Raw genomic sequence first — 19264 nt, 5'->3', positions numbered from 1 at the left:
CGGAAATTCGAAATGATCGATTTCCGTAGGAATACATCAGAACTCGATTCTGGCACATACTCGATTATCACCGTCTCCGAAGAGGGATTAGGTGATATAATCGAGTTCATCCTGTAAATCATTCTGCGAAAAGCTCAGAGGACGACCACCTCCCAGATGGAGCAAGCCAGGCAGTCCAAGCCCGCTGTCCTGGTTGTCCTCGACTGCGTATCTGCTAGGGCTAACAGTAGATCCGAATCGCGCAATATCTCTCGGTTTCACCCGCGGGTTCTGGAACCGGATAGAGCCGGCGCGACGTCTTTCGCCGAAACTCAGGAGCGGATGATGAATCGTGAGAGCCATTCTCGGGGATCAATGACGACAAAACGTCGCTGATGCACGCTTTCTCTCGAAGTGTGCAAAGGAATCCTCGAAGCCGTCCCACCCACCTCCGTTTCACCGGAGACAGATTTCGACGTACTCCGGCTGCTATTGGGGGAAAATAGAGCGAGCTCACGTCCTGAAGCTCTCGACGACATTTTCATCTTATGCAAGACCTTCGAGGCCGAAACTCAATCGCTCCCGCCGGAAATAAATTAAAGAGCCCCAGTTCGCTCGTATAAGATGGCGTTCGAGAATCAAGTATTCCGGGGACACACGCGGGAGTGAGGAAAAATCACGGTTCTTTTTGGATCCGACCCGCGGTTCTACCGTCTCGGTTCTCGGGTACCCGTGAACCACTGTTCTCGAGGAGTACGGGTTTTTGACAGCCCTAGTATCAACTCTGAAGAGTTCCCCGAAGAATGGACCAGGGACGGCGTCCAGCGCTTCATTTACGCGATCCCCCCATGGAACTCAGCCGGCAACAAATCTCCCGATGAAATAGATTGGCTGTTATGAGATTCGTCATGAGTCATTTCATAGAGTAAATACCGCTTCCGCGAGAAAGTCAATCAGCCAAGCTAGCGTTACGCGTTCGAAGCTTTCATTCAACAGCAGCCTTCCGTGGCGGAAGTCAGCCGCTCCAGCTGAAAATGGCCTTCTCGGCGCTTCGCAGTTTTCCTTCTCAACTTCACTTCGGCCTTCGCGGTGGTTCCCCGCCGAAACTCCCTTTATGCGAGTTCGTCCTCAAGAGCCGGCGACTCACGCAGATACGCCTCCTCGTCGGAACGGTCAGTTTGGACCTCAGATCGCGAGTCTGTCTACCAGGGCGATGTCCGGGACGCTGAGGCTCGACTACCTTCGCGGTAGAACACGTTCCCGTCAAGAGTTCTAGAGAAAGTGGTGCTCACGTCGAGTGCGCACCTTTGAGGTTGATAACTTGAAGCGAAATTCGTTCTCATTAAGAGAAGAGCCTGGGACGCCGACGCCATGAGGTGAGCGATCGCCCCTTCTCCCGAGCAACTCCTTGTGGAGGACGATGAGAAACTCACCTCGACCTCGAGAAGGCTGCTGGCCATCACTGAAGCTCCTCACGCTGGCGGCGTCCGAGAATCCACAAAAGATCTAGAGCAATAATGCCCGTGAACGTAAAGTCGGAAAACTTCATGTGCAGATTAAATCTTCACGAACGATGATCTCTCTCATGTTGATGTTCGATTCTCTGGATCGTTCGATCAAGCTGCTCCGAGAAGACGCATTCCGAACTCTATCGAGCACTCACCGTGCGAATAGAGCCACTCGCGAAACCCTTCACAGAGCGTATAGAGTCGTCAACCATTGCTGGTTCGACAGCGCTGGCTTGATCCTCTCGGCGGGTCGTCGTGGCTCGAACCACATCGATAAGCTCAAGACAACGCCGCAGAGCGGTTTCAGGTTTCTAGAAGGCAGCAACTGGGTCCGACATTGCATTTTCTCTAGACACAAGAAGCATGAGCGATCTGCCTGATGATCGAGTTTGAGTTTCCTTTCGGTGTCGATCAATAGAGAATCTTTCCACGCGGTGATCCCTCGATCACGCGGGCCGGCGCTCCTGCTGATTCGTCGAGGGAATCATTCCTGAGGGGAGAATTCTCCGGAATCGATCATTCCCGGGCATTGCGAGGAAGATCCAACGCGAGTCGATCGGTCTCAGGGAGTGATATCTATGGCGAGTCTACGCGCTGCCGATTCTTAGCGAGATTATCCGCAAGTCTTCGCGTTTTTCTTTCCATCCGCTCGCTGGGGGAGAGGAGTGCATGTTTCGATGCAAGATTCTTCGTGCAGCCGAGGGATACGATCCTTCAGGCGGAAAGAGTATGAAACGCGGGAGATCTTTCCACACGAGATCTTTTGAGACTGCACCGAGAGTGAAAGTTCTCATCTAGGCGTGGACTTGCGATGTCGATTGATGACATCTCGCCGGAACGAGATTCTTTGATTCCACTCCATCTCGGTGGTTAAGTGGCTCCAAGGCGAAGTTCGCCGCTGCGGCGGTCCTTAGAACGTGGCCGAGGCTCTTCGCGAGGAAATATCGGACAGAAGCGCCGCGGCCTCCCTCGGAGAATCGGCTCCTCGTGCTTGATGGGACAACGTGAAGTGAGGAGGGACATCGAACTTCCGAAGTTCATTTCATCTAATGCTTCAGGCATAGGAGCCCAGACAGTAGGGATTCTCAATCTTATGGTTATATTTATGACACTCCTGATATTTACCAGATAACTCCTGAAAACGATGTTTCAAGAAGGGTTTAGAACCTTATTCCGATAATGAATGAAGAGACGACCAGGGAGGACCATATCAAAAGCTCTTTTCGCATGCGTTTATATAGCTGTCTTGGAATGTGTCTACCCGCGATGGACGACGAGCGAAATCCGGACCTGCTGAGCGAGATGTTGGATTCGGTCGAATCTCAGCTCGCTGGACCTCCGCCGAAAAATCTATCTTATTCGATACAGCCAGTTCCGTGTTTGATTTCCCAGTACCGTAATCCGAGCTCTTCAACATTTGGGCGGAGATCGTGATACCGAAAAATTCTCGAATATTCAATCCGGATGAGAGGACCGAAATTAAATTCCTGCCACTCTTGATGGACCTACGCATACCCTTACGTGATCCACGTTCTCCGATGTCCACGAGGACCGAGGGCGGACCCCGTAGTTTCTTTGAGGGGGGTAATTAGGAACCTGAGTGATGAGGCGCCTTCTCGAGGCCCTTACTTAACTATTATGACGCATACATCTAGAAGAGGGCCATGGCAATTTGCCTCCCCCCTCAGGATCCGCCACTGACGAGGACGGCACGAGTCAGTCTCCCGTTCGGCCGACGAGGACGGTGCTGACTCTGACTCATTCGGATGGAAATTCCGGCTCGAGAATTCGCTAGGGCAGAGGTTCCCAAACTGGGTTCCGCGGAAACCCTTGGGGTTCCGTCGCTCATTTCCGGGGGCTCCGTGAAAAAATCTCTGCGGAACCCCAGTGTTCCGTGGGCTGCTCTTTGCGCAACTCGGGGTTCCGCGACGAGGTTTTGCTTCCATATGTACGGTCATATACGGGCCCTATGTGTCGTAGCCCTGTGGGGAACTTCTTTTCCTGATTCCAAATGTCTTCCTCAATCCCGAAGGGGATCGTTCTAATTGGCGCATCGATCGGCAACGAATGCACACTGCGAAGGTCGTTGCACAAGGCACGTTCCCACTAGATGAGCATTCCTAAACGCAAGAATTGACTCAAGCAATAAACATTCAAGTCTGGTCCGGAACAAACGAGTGGTTTTTCCTCTAATAGCTGAAAGGAAAGAGCAATTGACAGGACTTTGAATTTTTTGAAAAATGAGGAAGGGCTCCACGGAACACTAGGGGTTCCGCGAAGGGTTCCGCGGAAGAAAAAGTTTGGGAACCTCTGCGCTAGGGTACCTTCTGAGGAAGTCTTCCCGAGTCTATTCCCGGGATGAAAGATGAATGAGGGAAAAATGAAGTTCACGATCCATGTATACGCTCTCAACCAAGCATAAGTCTCTGTGAATCAGAGATTGGGAGCTCAGGCTGTGAAAAATTGAAAAAAGCGAAATAAAGCACGGGAAGCGATCGAGAAGGATGCAAGAAATACGCCGTCCAAGGACAAAGGAAGCGCAGGCTACTGGCCGAGTCTCTAACTCAGTCGGGTAGTGGTCGTGGAACTACGCTTTTTCCCGATCGGCTTCCTCCTCCAAGTGCCTCACGGGTCCCTATATTTGTTCCACAAAACGTAGCAACCAGAAGGTTGGCGGAACTGGAGTACGTAGACTGAAGTACTCATGGAATGTATCGTAGGCTAGGGGTTAACCATTGCCATCATAATTCCAGTCGACTTCATCCCGGGATAAGATTAGGAGACGTTTTCTGAGTGCTCTGCTCTCTCTTATCTCCCAGAGGAGGAATAGGGTTACCAAATCATCGACATCAGCTCTGCTGCACCGGCCCCTCACTTCGATTTCATAAATGGAGTACATCGATCAAGGGTTTCTGAGAAGGCAATCGGTACGCTTAAGATAATTGAGTGACATCTCCGCGCGAGAAAATTATCATACCATGAGGTTCGTTGACTGCTATATCTGCTCAAAATAGAAGTCGTTTTTACCTTAAAATGATGAGATAACTTCGTATGAATAAGAGACGCCATTGGGAGCCATCACGGATGTCCTTGAATTTTCACGCTTGACCATAACGAAAATCATGCTTCCATGCGTGCAATCCAAGTTTTTCCCATCAGGGAATGGGAATACTTCGCTCAAATGTTTCTGTGAACGCAAATGGTGTCTAAGAAGACACGATTGGATTTTGGAGAGTGAGGCCGCCTCCTTTTTCTTAGGTAGTTGACGGAGTTGAGCCGCTATCGTCTAGCCGGTCGAAACTGTCGAAGCTGAACATTCCTCGCCATCATGATATTTGTGCTAGGATGCGTGGTTCTCGAGTATTTTGGACCCGAGCCTATGTTGTGGTGTATTTCAACCTGAAGAAAGGATTTCCAAGTTCGGGATGACCTTCTGACGATGCCTTACGAGCAGTCCCACATATTTGACCATGACAATTTTCCTCATGAAGTGCTTTGTTTCAGAGGATTTCGACGATCAAGTTTGTGACCAATTTTCACGATTCGCACCCTATCTTGTCCACCTACCGGGGGCTAAAGCGTAGTTCTACGCTGAAATCGGGATGGACTTCTGGCTTCATAGTTTCCGGAACCGCACGTCTTTCGGGTGAGGGGCGCCTCTACGACGAAGATAGGAATTTCTTCCCTCGGGAATCAGGTATAAAGCTATTGGGATCGGCGAGGGGAACCGCTCCGAGAATCGGCCAACGCTACAGCTCGATTTGGAAGAGGGAGCAGCATCGTTCGACTCCTCCAGGAGGACAATTTCACGCGAAGAAATCAAGACACGTAATCGACGAAATGGAACGAATTCAATCGGACGGGGTCGGGCCCGAGTCTTTGACATCATCTGATGCTGGGAATGAATACCCGAGTCGTGAAGCTTCTCTGTGAACTTCGCGATTGAATCAACGAGGAGTTCCAGTCCGGGAGCTTTCCCGATGGAGAATCCAAGCAAACTCATGGGCGAAAGTTGTGAAAGAAGCAATATTCCCGAAATTCCTCAGGACATCAGCAGAATGCTGACGACACCTTAAGAATAGGCATTCTGAAGCGCCCATGGCATTCTGCCCGAAATTCCAATCTCAGGTGATACTTCAACCGAAATATGTTATGTATACCTGTGAGGTAGAGCCAGATCTATTCGCGTATCGATGCCGCGATTTCCCGCAACTTCTCGCGCAGTGTCGCGGCTTTTTCCCATGGACCATCAAATGGAGACCTCGGATCTCCGTGACTTCTTCCGTAACTTACCGCGAAAAATCTCAAATCCTGCCCGGAGGCGTCGAAATTTTTCTCCCGCAAGGAACTCGACTGCACCTGCCTGCATCTGGCCTCGGGGGAAACACCTGAAACGCAGATACCAGGAAGGCATTCGTATCCGCTTCCACCACGACTGAAACTCGATTTTCTCCACCTACGGAGTTTCATCAAGGCCTATCGAACTTGGCGCGAATCTTCCTCCGCGTAATGATTTTACCAGAACCGTCAATCGGAGAACCGTGAACAATTACTTACAAAGTCATTTTGATAATTACAGCCGTTATCAAGGGCATTTGAATTGGCGTCGGGGAGCGAGCGAGAGCTCCGGCATGTTTTCTGACATGAGCTTTTTCCTGACTGATGAAGTGATGAGTGGATCGCTTAAGCTGGTCCTCCATCTGTACCAGACTTGAACTGCTGGTGGGCATTTATCGGACGCAGACGGAGCCTAGCCAAACTCCCCGTCTCTATTTATTGAGGACACTCTGGGTCCACTTCGAGCCGTGATTCGGAGTCAACCTGACGGGGAAATCCCGTCTGCGATTTATCCCTCGGGTAGGGCCGCGCCATATCCTGAGCCGACTCTATCATCGCGCATGTTTCGCGAAATCTTGCGTATCTTGCTGAAGCCGTACAATCGTTCGAGCTGCTGGTCGGAGAAGAGTCATCGGGAAAGTCGAGACAGGGATGAAGGTTTTTCATACCGAGAGATGCGGCGCGCTTTTTTCCCGCTCGGTTACCTGTCCCTTGCAGGCCGGTTACACCGACGCGACGTACGCCGGACATACCATAGGAATTTCTCGGGAGAGCGTTCATTGGTTCGGAGGAAACTGAATTCTCCGGCCAAGACAAGAATTTCCACAGATCGCGCACCGCCGCTTTATCTTCAGAGATCGATGATTTTCCTCGACTCCATTCATTTATGGCGAAAGACTAGCGGGGGGAGCTGGAGGAGGAAGTTGCCGGCGAAGGCGGAAGGCAAAGTGGAGGATCGATGCAGACAATGCAGCAGCTTATCTCGGATTTCCTTGGGCGGGCGTGTTGGAATCCATACTGGTTTAAATTGGATAATCGACCTCTATTAGCGGTGTACGAGCCCAGAATCATGGCGATGCGGTGCTCGGTTCGCTGAAGATTTCCTCTCTCCATACATGGATTCTTCGCGGGGATATGATCATTGGGAGTTTTCCAGAGATTATTTTCCTTTTCTGGTAAAGTATGAATTTTCCTCCTGATTCGTAAATTCGATTATGAAATATTCTGCGCGGCGAGGAGTTAGCTAATCGAGCCTGTGACATTTGTGGAGAGCCGCATAAATTCACTCGATCGACGATTATTTGTAAAAAGCCATAGAGACGTCGGAATGAATACTTCCGAACAGAACCCGATCACCAGAGGATGGGAGAAAGAGCGTTAAGAACGAACGATCCCTCCCGAGCCCACGATCTTCACAACTTTCTCTATGGAATCTTCCACCGATTCTCCTTTTTTTGCTTGACCCCCCTGGCTTTGTGACTTGGCCTGGTTCGCCCTCTTGGGTTCGGCTGGAAAATGGAAGGGTCGAATGATATCAGGAGTCTTGTCGGGAGCTTCGGGACAAGCACTACAATCACTTCTGACGTGAAGATGTCTTTGGTATGGCTCTAAGGGGTCGGTCGAATGTACTTCGTCCTCGGTGTAACGAAATTTGTCCAGCTAAGGAGGCGTATAACGTCGCTTATGCGGCACGGATTAAGTTCTCGTTCGTCACTACTGGTAGTAAATTAACAGAGGTTTCTCCGATTTGATTCTGGCGGAGTTAGGTCGTCGTTCTGCACATCCTCCATAGCTTTGGAAGGACCCCTCAGAAGCTCGAAAATACGCATAAATAACAGTTTTCCTGGTCGGTGAATTAGAACCCAATGACTTGTCACAGGCAAAAAGATAGGGCAAGATGGAGCGCACCCGATAGAGTATGGATTCGAATACAGGACACCGAGGAGGGTGCCAAGCTGGGCAGAAGTCACACCTTCTCGACCCAACCCGACATAGTGTCTGCTTTTCTGTACAGATCTAGCTTCAAGCCTCATTCCCTCATTTGGTTTCCGACGACGATGTACCAAATATATCACGTCCGGCGAATGGCAATTTCCACGGCGGCGGCGGAGTGTCCCTAAGCTTGAGGGAGTATTCTCTTCTTGTTCATGTTGTCTCATCCGCAGTCCTTAAGATGAGGCTGGAGCTCGAAAGTTGGAAACGAACGGCGCATAGAAACACGAACGGCCCGGCTAAGGAAGCGAACACTAATGCCAACTTGCTGAGCAAGGAGCGCGCTGTGAAGGAACAAGGGATGTCGCTTTCGTCCTTCTCCCTCCAGATTGAAGACCAACGTGCATCGCCTAGATCCAAGCCCTTGTGACAGAAGAATGAACGAATTATTCAAATAAACTATTGATCTCGGGGCTCGGGGCCCAATTCGTTTAATACTCCTCTTCGGAGACCCCTTATAGCTCGAAATATTTCCCAGAAATCGGTACACTGGGTTTTCGTTTGTTGAAGAGTTGGCTATATCCAAGGAACGCCAAGGGTGGCTCCCGGCACAATCTGTCATCCATATAGAGATCCATCGGTAGCCACGGAAGCTAGATGAAGGTTCCCGTACCTAATGTTCTCTTCGCGATGGTTCTCGCTTCGGAGATTCATGGGCCCCTCTGGGGAGGATTAGGAAGACGTTTTCACGCCAACTCTACGGTACTGTCTTAGACATTACCACTGTGATTTTTTCCCGGTGTGGTGTGCTCTGAGGATTAGAGTCTCGTTAGCCTCGACGTGAATTCGCATGCGCAGGGCTCTGCGTTCGCTCGAAGGCAAAACGCCGCAGCGGGCTCGATTATTTCAACAAGCGACCACGGGACGCAGCGAAGGGAACGCTACCTCAATCGCGCGGTTCGCTTCGGACGCCCGACGGGATTCCCCGCATTCGGAGGTCGGATTCACGTAGTCTGGCCCTACGCCCGCCCGTACTATGCTAAAAGAGTCGATGCAAGTCGCTTTGAGTTTGGAAGCTTAAAGTATCTTGAAATCTCCAAGCTTTCTAGCTTCGTCGATCCCGATACGCGAAATCAATCGTTTGTTCGTATTTGTTCTGGTACGGAGCTCCGGAGGTTGACATGCCCTGGAAGAGTCCATTCGTAGCCCTATACAATCTTCTCCGAATCTTAGACGGAGGCAAGTTCTGGGCTACTATCTCACTCTCGCGGAGGGTAGCTCAGGGGGACCGGCCACGAAAAAGAATCATCTTCTTGTAGGCTACAAGATCTTAGCCGATCGAGATTGCAGATCTCGGAGCGCGGAGAAAACCTGGTGCAGTATATCCTCCACCGGACCATGACGCTCGAAGGAGAGCGGAAATTCCTGACGGGTCTCCATTTCGGCGATGAGGGGAACTCATTCATGGGAGTGAGTGATTGAAGGCAGTTCTAGATGGCTTGTCTATGGTACCTTGCAAGCTGCACACGTCTGGCGTCTCGGCCTGGTGCCATATCATCGAATCGCAATTCAGCAGACTTCTGAGCTTGTTGAAGGTCGACAGATTTCGAATCGACATCACCTTGACCGCACAGGACCCCATGCAAATCTGCGTTCTGAGGCGAGGGTTCCTCGTGAGAGACCTTGAGCTCACCTGATCAAAATTTCGGGAACGCTCCCCGAGTTCCTCTTGAATATCTCGAATCCTTCAACGGAGGAGCCTCCGCGGAGCTGATGCGCTTCTCGGATGAGGCAAAATACGTATGTCGTCCACTCGACCAACATATGGAGCAGGTCCTGTCTATGTTCATTCTGTGCACGGAGTTCTGGACGATCTCTTCCTCCGATTCCCGCTCCATGCTGATATGATTGGTTGAGCTTCTACGCTTTTTCTCGGGTTGACCTTATCAGGTGTATAACAAGGGATTTCGAGCACTCGGGAAATTTGTCTGTTCTCGATGCGATAAGGATCTGCCCCTGCTCCCTCGGAAATGTCTCGTCAGGGCAGCATCACGAAATTAGATTTCCAGGGGCATCGGAGTCCGGATGTTCTGTAGAGTATACTACCAGGCCTGGGGAACGCGGCCTTCGGCCGTGCTCCTCGTCATGCGCTCACTCGGGCGATGAATCGAAGAGACTCAGCGACAATTTAGGCTCCGGAGCCGAACATTCCAGCATCGTCGAAGTTATCGCGGACCTCCCTGCTTTGAGAAACTCAACGGCAGCTGATTGACTCGCACCGAATCCCGGGGCTCCGCAGATAAGAATCGATATCCTCCCCAGTATAGCTCTGCGTCCGTTAAGATGTTCGAGAGTAGGTACAGTCGAATCCGCTCTTAAGAAAACCGCTTAAAATAGGAAGCCGGATCTAAGAGACCAAACCCGGTTCCCCATTTTTTTCTCCATAGGGCTTCATGTTGAAAACCTCGCTTATAAGGATCTCGGATATTAGAGAGAAGCGGATATAAGCGACCATTCTGAAACCCCGGCTCCATAGAGTCCCATGTCGGAGACCTCTTATATAAGAGAGAACCATCTCAAGCTGAATTCTGGTTTTCCATTCAATGACTTCTCTTCCTCTCAGAAGCTGCCCAAATAAGACAGGGTTCTGATGAACTTCCGTAATAAATCAGAATTCGCTTTGGAAACGATCGTCTCTGCGCTGAATAATGGAATGGGCATCCGAGTCATACGAGGACGGAACTTCTCAGGTTTATCCATGGAAGACTCGTATCTCGGATATCAGAGAAACCGGACATAAGAGACCATGTTCAATTTCCCGGGAAGTCTCTTATAAGCGGGGTCGACTGTAAGTTGATTCGCTTCTGACGTCCTTGGCCGTGCGATGAGGCAGTCTTACAACAGTCGTTCCCGGCGACAGTCATCAACCACGCCATGGCGTCGCGATGATATGATCGTGGAATCTTTCGATCTTCTTGCCTGGTGCTCTCGCTTTGTTAGGTTTTCCAGATCGCCGATCTTCGATGAACTGTCAGCGAGGATGCTCCTACAGAAGATAGATTGTATCGGCTCTTCGTTCCGGATCGTCGAAACATGAGCAAGCGTATATTTGCTCATGCCTCAACTCTCGAGCCGAGATAGCCTCACAGAGAAGCTCCCCCTCATTCTAGCGAGTCGAGATCGAGATCACTACTCATGAGGGAATAGCAGACTGGTTGGACAGTCTCGATGTTCTCCCAGAAGGTCTTGCGATTTTAATTAACAAATTACGGTGAGATATCCGTGTGCATGGCCCCGTCCAGCTTTGAGGATCCTAGCCTGAGGATGATTCGTATTCAATCAGGATAGCGTCTAGCATAATGAAGCAGCAGACCGACGCAATTCGTTCGACCTTGGTGTTGGGACCAGAGCTTGATCCAACAGTGATTAGGCCGTATTGGAAAAATATTTCCTGATTTTTGCGCAGATCACAGAAGCGCAGTGTATCCGACGACGGCAAATCCCCGACCTAGCGATTCCGTCGCTGGCAGACTGAACGTTCTCCGTCTCCCCGCGCCGCGTTCCGGTCTCGAGATGGATGAAGAGAAATTCTTAATTTACCTCCGATATCGAGAGCTATTTTCATGGTGCCCGTCGACAGAGCAGCTGAACTCAACCCATGAGCAATACAATCCACGGAGTCTCACTACCTTGGTACCGAAAAACAGTATTGTCTATCATAGTATTGCCTGGCTCGATCCGTATTGCAGATCTGTGTCACTTCAGAGTGGGATCGAATGGAAAAACCTGCGCTATGTCCACAGTTACCTCGGCTGCGGAGTTATCGATCTCCTAGACAAGGGCTCTGGCTCGAGACATCAATTTCGGCGACCAAGCGGCGGAAGAGTGGATGAGGGGCACCCGGGTGCGGCATAGGACATCGAGCTGCAGCCCCCGGATTGATACGACGCTGCGACCAGTCGTCTCTTGATTCGGATCAGCGATAGATTGCGGAGGGAAAAAATTGAGGAGCGTTTGATAGGTCTGAGCGTTTGAGGCTTGAGAGGTGCTCGGAAAACTTCCCGTGTCGATACCGAATGAGCTAACAGCTCTCCAAGATTGTCGAATCTCGAAAGACTCCCTGATCAAAGCTACAATGGCAAAGAGTACCTATGTGGCCTCCGGATGACTCTGACTGAGGCTTCTGTGGAGCTCCTCCTTGATTTTCTTGTTGGAGTCTCGGAGAACGAGATCGAGTATCTCCTTTGGGTTGCAGGAGACACTCGATCGATCAGCGCCGCGCCGGCGCCGTCAGCTGATGATTTCGTCTGCCGATGAGGTGGTGGCAGAGAAAATACAATGTTCTGGTCGTTCGAGAGGACAAGATGCTCACGATGAGTGCTGGTGGCCGCTCCGAGCAGTTTTCCCTACCTCATCTGCACAGCGAGACCAGTCTGAATACTGCACATACAGAAATTATTCGGAACAGATTTGGAACTGGATGTCTAATATACAGATTCGGAACTTCCGAAGATCGATGTCGCGAGGACGCTCACGGTTCGTTCGCTCTGCTGTGAGAGCTCGATTCGACCGCGCCCTGCGTTGTCTCGGCGCGGGCATTCCCGGAGCTCACGATTACGATTCTCAGCCATGATGATTCAGCGATTCGGTGTTCCAGATTGTGGGGCGGGCCCGTAGAGTGTATAGCATCATGGAACCTATGCTCGGTATGCCAGACTCTGAAGGAAGCAGAAGGAAGGCAATTGGCAGAGGCGAGGGGAGCTGCGGAAGGAATCAGGAACAATGTCCGGATCACTTCGCTGAACCGCGGGAGCGCACCTCAGGAGAGCTTCCCTCGAACATTCGCCTGACCACGACGAAGAAAGCTGCCGCGTAGTCACAAGGGGGCTCTCAATTGTAAGGCACCGCGAGCATCGATCGAGAGCCTCCGCTTTTAGCTAGCATCCTCCTGTGTATCGACGGCATGCGTTCAAATCATAGCACTCCAGAGTATAGAGGGAATCGACTCGAGGTTCCGGCTATGCACCTCAAAACGGACCGCGTAGACTCGAAAGACTTCCCGAGGTCATTTTCGCGTTGTCCCGATTGGTGCGTGCTTCCCTGCCGATCGGATGGTCGCAGGGAATCTGACCTCGACTATGCGTCGTCGGCGCTTTGATAAAGCCGGAAATCGCAATAAATCATAGAACTTTGTCTCGGGTCGGGGAGCTGGAAATGCCGGACGACCTGGGGTATAATTATCGGGAGCGTGACGTTGATTGTGACTTCGGTAGCCGAACAACCGATAGGTCTTGCTGGAGCCTATGGCGTTGTAGCGTGCTCCGTCTTTTGAGTTCCCGCTAATTCGGTGTCCCATGTGGTCGAAGCAAGACTCTCCATCATCGCATCGCTGAAAGGGAATTTACTCGCTTCGGATTTTCCAATACTGATGGCTCCTCCCTATCGCAGTGGGAGACTTCGTTCTGCCTGAGCTTGTCCGGAGACAGCTACCACTTGTTGACATCGTAGGATTACAGCTCTCCTATTACCTCGATCGAATTCACGTATGCTCTGGCCGGACGAGCGAATAGTTAAACAGTAATTTGACCGTAGCTTTTCTGCAGCTGAGCTCGGGGATCGCAAGTTGTCTGGGTCCGGCGTCGTTCGCTAGGGAATTAATGGTCGCAAAACTCCTGGATACTCTCGCCTGATTTTCTGAGTTCGGGGGTTATCTGGGCCCCAGGATCATCCTGCTCAAGTTCAGTCAGTATCGCATGGCATATGGGGAATTCTCGAGGATGATCCGTGGTAAGGAAATAATCGGATCCTATGTATAACACTGAATGCATTCCGGCGGTCCCGCTTCTCGTCCGGATCGGTCGGCCGATAATTCTGACATTCGCTGCTCGATAACCTCCGGTGCCCTCCAAATAGCTCCGCATGTCGATTCCGAGGCCCGAGTTGGCTACAAGGCGCTCACTCTGATGGGTGAGGACTTTCGCGGGGCCATTTGGAAGAACTCTGGGACATGGAAGCAAGCCTCGATCGAGGAACATTTTTCTCTTCGCCCGAGACGAATGCTGATTGTTTGACATGAGCGACGGGTTTTCGCAGGATAAAACTCTTAGGCACGCGCATTTCGATAATCCAGGCTGTTTCTGGAGAGAAAAATCATTGTGAATAGAGACCAAGTCTCGGACATTGGTTCTACCGATTTCGCTGGCTCTCCGACCGGAAACGATTCTGGTAACTAGGAAATTACTAATTTATCGATCGCTCATAAGTCATGAGGGAACATTCTCCGGCTTCGTTCCGACCGCCTCCGGGAAATCGGGTCCGGCCCGAGGGCTTAGCCATGAGCCAGGGCAAAACTCGAAATTTCCCCGAATTAGATGTTTTACCCGGTGAAACCGCGACATGAACCCACGTTCTTCCCATTCACATTTTCTTGCGAAGAAGCTTGCCTCCCGTAACATTATTCTTATCACGGGACACGATAAGCATTCTAATTCTGTGGCGGAGAATTCGAGGAATCCACTTTCATGCGTGCCGGCAGAATTCACTCTAGCTCGATGTTTGAGGCTCATCCGGGCTCCCTAGCCATGCGTGTTGACTACACGCGACCGTCACGCAGAATCTTCTTCGTTTCATACCGGCACGGCGAGTAGGAAAGTTTCCTACACATACTCTTTGGAGAAGTGATCCAGTTTCGAGCCGGAGCGAAGCCTCAAACTCGGGAGGTATTCCGGAGAAATCGAGCACAATCGTCACTATCCAGTGATTATTGCTCCGGAGAGCACGGGCATGTCTTCAAATGTCTCCCTCCCGCTTTTTTCGGATATTCTGGATTTACCGTCACCGGGTCCGGAAGAGCTTCTCCGAGTCATCATATTGAAATCAGAGGATTCCTCGAGCGCGATCGAAGGTTGAGAATCATGGTTGACGGAGTCCTTCAGATCCTATTCCCATGTAGATGGAAGCTCTCAAAATGGAAAAATTTCACTGGGTGGTTCGACGGCACCAGAGATGCGAGTTCGACCTCGAAGCGATCCCTTATCTCTCGGTCACCGCCCCGCGTGTTTCCGGCGTTCCGGGTGGCCATGTACACAGACGGATTCCGAAAGCGAGTGGGGTAGAACTGTTCATCTGAATTGAAATCGCGGAGCTTAGTGTCTGGATCGCATGATGTCGTGAGCGATGTGATAATGACATCCGCAGAGAAGACAGAACGGAATTCGAATCTACGCACTGGTGGAGCTTTGCACTGCAGTCGGCGGAAGTTCATACAGAGATAGAGATCAGACATAATCTCTCTTGATGAAGTTTTCGACCTCGCGGCTCGGAGGTTGAATTCGAGTTCACGATCGCTAGCAGACAATTACAATAAGGGGTCGTTTGGAAGCTTTGAGGACATCGGGCTACGCCGTGCCCCTAAGCATCGAACATGGGGGCACCCTCCGGCCGGCTGGTTGGATCCAAGAGGCTCGATGGTGAGATTATTCTTCTGTCGTCGGTTTTCGGAATTCTATGGTGAAGAGAGTGCAGGAGACAGATCGCTAATTCACGAGTTAGCCCTGCCGCTTAAATTATCGGGGAGAAGCCTAATTGGTCCATCTAGCCCGGGCGAACGGGAGGAGAACTCTTCCGCTGGAGAGGCTACAAGCTGCACTACCCAATCCATGTTGTTCATTTCACATTGCGGGATATCCATAGTCATTGCCATTCATGTACATCGGTATTGCGGAGGATCCTCGATGAAAAATTCTCCTGTGTACCTTTCGAGCTCGATCCATCTCTGAGCCGTACCCCGCTAGCTATCCATGAGGTCCCTTCCCCTACTAATTCAGGGAGTCTCCGCGGGCTGTCTAACCCGCGTCGATAGGAACGCGTGACATCTCTTCGCTCGAATCTTGGGGAGACCGCAGTCCTGAAACAGGCGCCTTACTTAGCCTTCGAATATACTGTAGTCTCAAGGTCGTCTCCCCTCAAAGCTCATACACGACATCAGCAAACGCTATCTGGCCCCTGGCCAAGACATATGGCATGAGCAGGACTGCCTTGAGTCTGCGGAAGGGAGAATCTGGCGAAATTTGAGACCCAAGCGTTTTGGTCGCGATCGTAGAGCGCTCACAAATCGGTTTACGGAATCGGCGTCCATAAACCAAGATTCTCGAGCTCCTTCAAACACCAGGAAACGGCCGCCCAGTGTCGCTCCTCGCGAGGCCGATATGAGGCACATGGTTCATAATGTTTTTGTCCTACTCCTTGTACTATAGAAAAATCAGGCCGAAAATCCTCCGGGATCTTTGACAGAAAAAATGAAATCGAAAAATCTTCTGGGAACCGTCGGACCGGAATGACGCTTCTCCCAGGAGGATTCTAGGCTTCCTATTGGGAGTGTTCTCGGATGACTGGATTTCCCTTGATAGGCATCGGATCATCACGAGGATCGGGTCGGGAGATTGCGAATTTGCGGGACATTGTCCCGACCAATTTTCGTCCGGAACTTAGCTTAGAAGGAGGGTCAATTGGATGATATCTGTCATCTCTCGAAAACCCCTATCAAACCGCATGAATAACCATTCTCTAGAATGAGGGGAGAACGGTTGGCTCAAGCAGTTGGAAGGTTATGAGACCCTGATGTATTTTGGTGAGGACATGCACTTTAATTGACTGAGGACTCCTCATTCGCGGATTAATTTAGCTCGTAGTTATACCCATCCCCCGCCTCTGTGGAGAGACGCGCTCCGGCGATGCGGGTTCCATCCCGGTCTACTTCCAGACCGCGCATCAAATAAGTTTCCTGCACTGAGGTCTCTCTTGAATCGTACGAGGCTCCGGGTTGAGCTTGTCCCGTCCATGCGAAATTTGGAATGGAGGTCTCGGCGAGATTCGATAGATTACTACGAAGTGTGTAGCATAGTCTTCGAAGGGTTTCACCTGATTCCTTAGGGTTAGGCATGAGACCGAAGACAAGCACCATCATGCGACAAAAGCGGAGAGCAAGGGCAGATGAGGATGTAGGGCAGTCTAAAACAACTGCGATACGGCCGAGAAGATCGTCGAGAAGCAAATAGCCCACTCACGAGGGGCCAACACCGGAAATCTCGGTTCGCTGAGTTTAAAACCTGAAGATGGCGATGCGCGTCGGCGGGATTCGATATATTCCATAGTTGGGCAAGTCAAAAGGAACCCGTCGACGTGAGTACCATGGTACTGTCATTGCCACGGTCCCTAAATGACGACTATGCTCACCTCATTTTCTATGAACACGAAGGCTCAGATCACCAAGCGCCAGGCTCATGCCTCATGCAACACGCAATAGCGTGAGACGTTTTCACGCAAATATCCGGTAGTAGTTCGCTCCTTCCTTCCGGCTTTTTTTTCTAAGCCAACCAACGATCTGCTTCTTCCACCACGGCCGCTTCAGCGTGGCATATTATTGACCATAAATCGGGTGGCGCATGGAAAAATATCTGACTCTTGCGCAGACCTCCGGCTCAGATGAAATAGGCGTCGTTCGATGTACCGCTCATGTACGGGCATGAACATTCTCTTTATTATTTTCTCTAGGAAATCAGACGATGCCCATCTTCCTCGGGGTACTACTGCTTTCTTTTTCAAGATGGTCTTTTTAAACTACTTTTCTCCTTAAACCACCCGACAGCATGTCGAATTCATTAGTAGCACTGCATGAGAGCGGGCAGTCAGCTCTCATTTTGACTGCGCTGGATGAGATATCACAATGTGGATGCGCCTTATCGACCCGCGCATATTACGGCGCGGATACACGCCATTTTATCCAAACATGTACATAAATACAAATTCATATATATTTCCACTTCATCGCCCATGAAAGCATCACATATCGCTTTCAAAAATCCGAACGATAATTTTCTCTTTACGCTCACGAGACGATTCATACTTATGGTTACGGGCAAGAAGCACGATCATTCGATCCACCATTTTCCGTGATGCTGACTGTGAACTCCTTGTGAACAGCCGAGAAGACTCGTTAGCGCTCATACGAGTCGTTCGACTTCCGTCGATGAATCGTCGAAGAGGTTCTCCGTCAATTTCCTCGTTGCGTCTTCTTCTGTCGCATACGAGTTGCGTCACGCCAGCGCGGTTTCGGTCTTCGCGGCCGAGTTGAGGCTTGTCTTTGCGCGCAAATGCTTGTAGCCGGTGCCATTATGCGCGGGAGACTCATCGTAGTTCCCGGCGACGATCCTATCATGAGCGCTCCGACGATTCAATGGAATCATATCGCTACGCGTTGAAGTCATGGTTCGCTTCCTGTCGCTTCCACCCTGAGTTCCCGGTAGATACTTCGTGCAGCAGCGAGTGAGCCACATCCTTCGGAGTCCGTTGCGAACCTCCGGCATGCGGATCGTGTAAATGATGGGATCCGACAGGCATTTCACGAAAATCAGACAATTGGTGAGCACTCCAAAAACTGTCACAGTGCGACCGGAGAGCTTCGAAAGCGGACAAAGACACTCATCGCAGGTAAGTACGTAGAAAACGACCGCCGGCATGTAGCCTATTAGATAAGTACCGAGAATCAGCAACGTTGTTATGACCGCTTTTACATTACGTTTGATGTGCTGATTCCCGGCTTGGTTCTTCTGGCCCATCAGAAAGCCGCTGTGGTTACGTTTGACTGTTATGAAAATATGTATGTACAAAACCGTCATGATGATTAATGGCACGCAGAAGAGAGACGATACCGTTAGGCGGAAGGGCAACTTCTTCATGAATTGGAAGTTGCAGTCCATTCGGTAGAAATCGTTTTCGGGCCGATCGAGGAACAGGAACAGGTAGATTATGAAGGGAACCACCCACAACGCGATGATGACCAGCGTCAATCGTCGCCGTGTGACCGTCGACGCGTAATGGAGCGGTCGGAGGATGCCGACGTAGTGATTGATGGCGAGCGCGAGGAGGTGGAGTGCCGAAGCTGACAGTCCCGTCATGCGGAAGACTTCCAGTAGAAGTGCCCAGCACACGTTCGGTGACCAACGGATGAAAGTTGTCAGGAAGGAGTTTATTGTCATCGATAGCGTGAAAATTATGGTCGCGTAAGCGTTGGCCGCGACCAAACTCAATGAGAAAAATACCGTCGGGGTCACTTTCCGTATGTACCGCGCAGAAAATAGCACCATCAAATTTGTTACGATCGACGCGACCATCGCTATCGACATGAACACTATGAGCCACTGGTAGCAGACGATCCGGAACGCCAGGAGTTCATAATCTTCGGTCGAGGTTACGGCGATTTGCGAGCAATTCTGCTCGAAATTTCCGCTTGCGGTGTAGCTCTCGTTCGTACACGGGTCGCTCAAATTGAACGAATCAGAATAATCTGCCGTTGCGCCCACATCTCCGACGAGTTGTCCCACGTCCACGCGCTCCGTGAGGACCGCGTCCTGCTGGACGTGGGGTGTCCGCGTGTTCAGGCTTGGAGGCAGCATTTGCGCGGCCCCGAGATTTATCAATAGCAGACTAGGGACGAGCCGAAGAATCAT

At 50.9% G+C, this 19264-nt stretch overlaps 1 protein-coding gene across 1 annotated transcript; it reads right to left on the bottom strand.

Annotated features, from left to right (window-relative positions):
- Positions 1-17546: 17546 nt before the first annotated feature.
- LOC100905618 (adrenocorticotropic hormone receptor) lies at positions 17547-19264 on the bottom strand. Its single transcript, XM_003741405.2, has one exon. It carries the CDS (start codon positions 19262-19264, stop codon positions 17852-17854), a length of 1413 nt encoding a protein of 470 aa, XP_003741453.1. The 3' UTR covers positions 17547-17851.

Source organism: Galendromus occidentalis, unplaced genomic scaffold (assembly GCF_000255335.2).
Source record: "Galendromus occidentalis unplaced genomic scaffold, Mocc_1.1 scf7180000077170, whole genome shotgun sequence".
In the NCBI taxonomy this organism is placed as follows: Eukaryota; Metazoa; Arthropoda; class Arachnida; order Mesostigmata; family Phytoseiidae; genus Galendromus; species Galendromus occidentalis.
Note: the sequence above shows the minus strand (reverse complement) of the source record. Positions and strands in the feature narration are given on the sequence as shown.

What these genes read in the sequence shown, in the direction of transcription:
- LOC100905618 (XM_003741405.2), bottom strand. Translation starts at nt 19,264, where the DNA reads ATGATTCTTCGGCTCGTCCCTAGTCTGCTATTGATAAATCTCGGGGCC.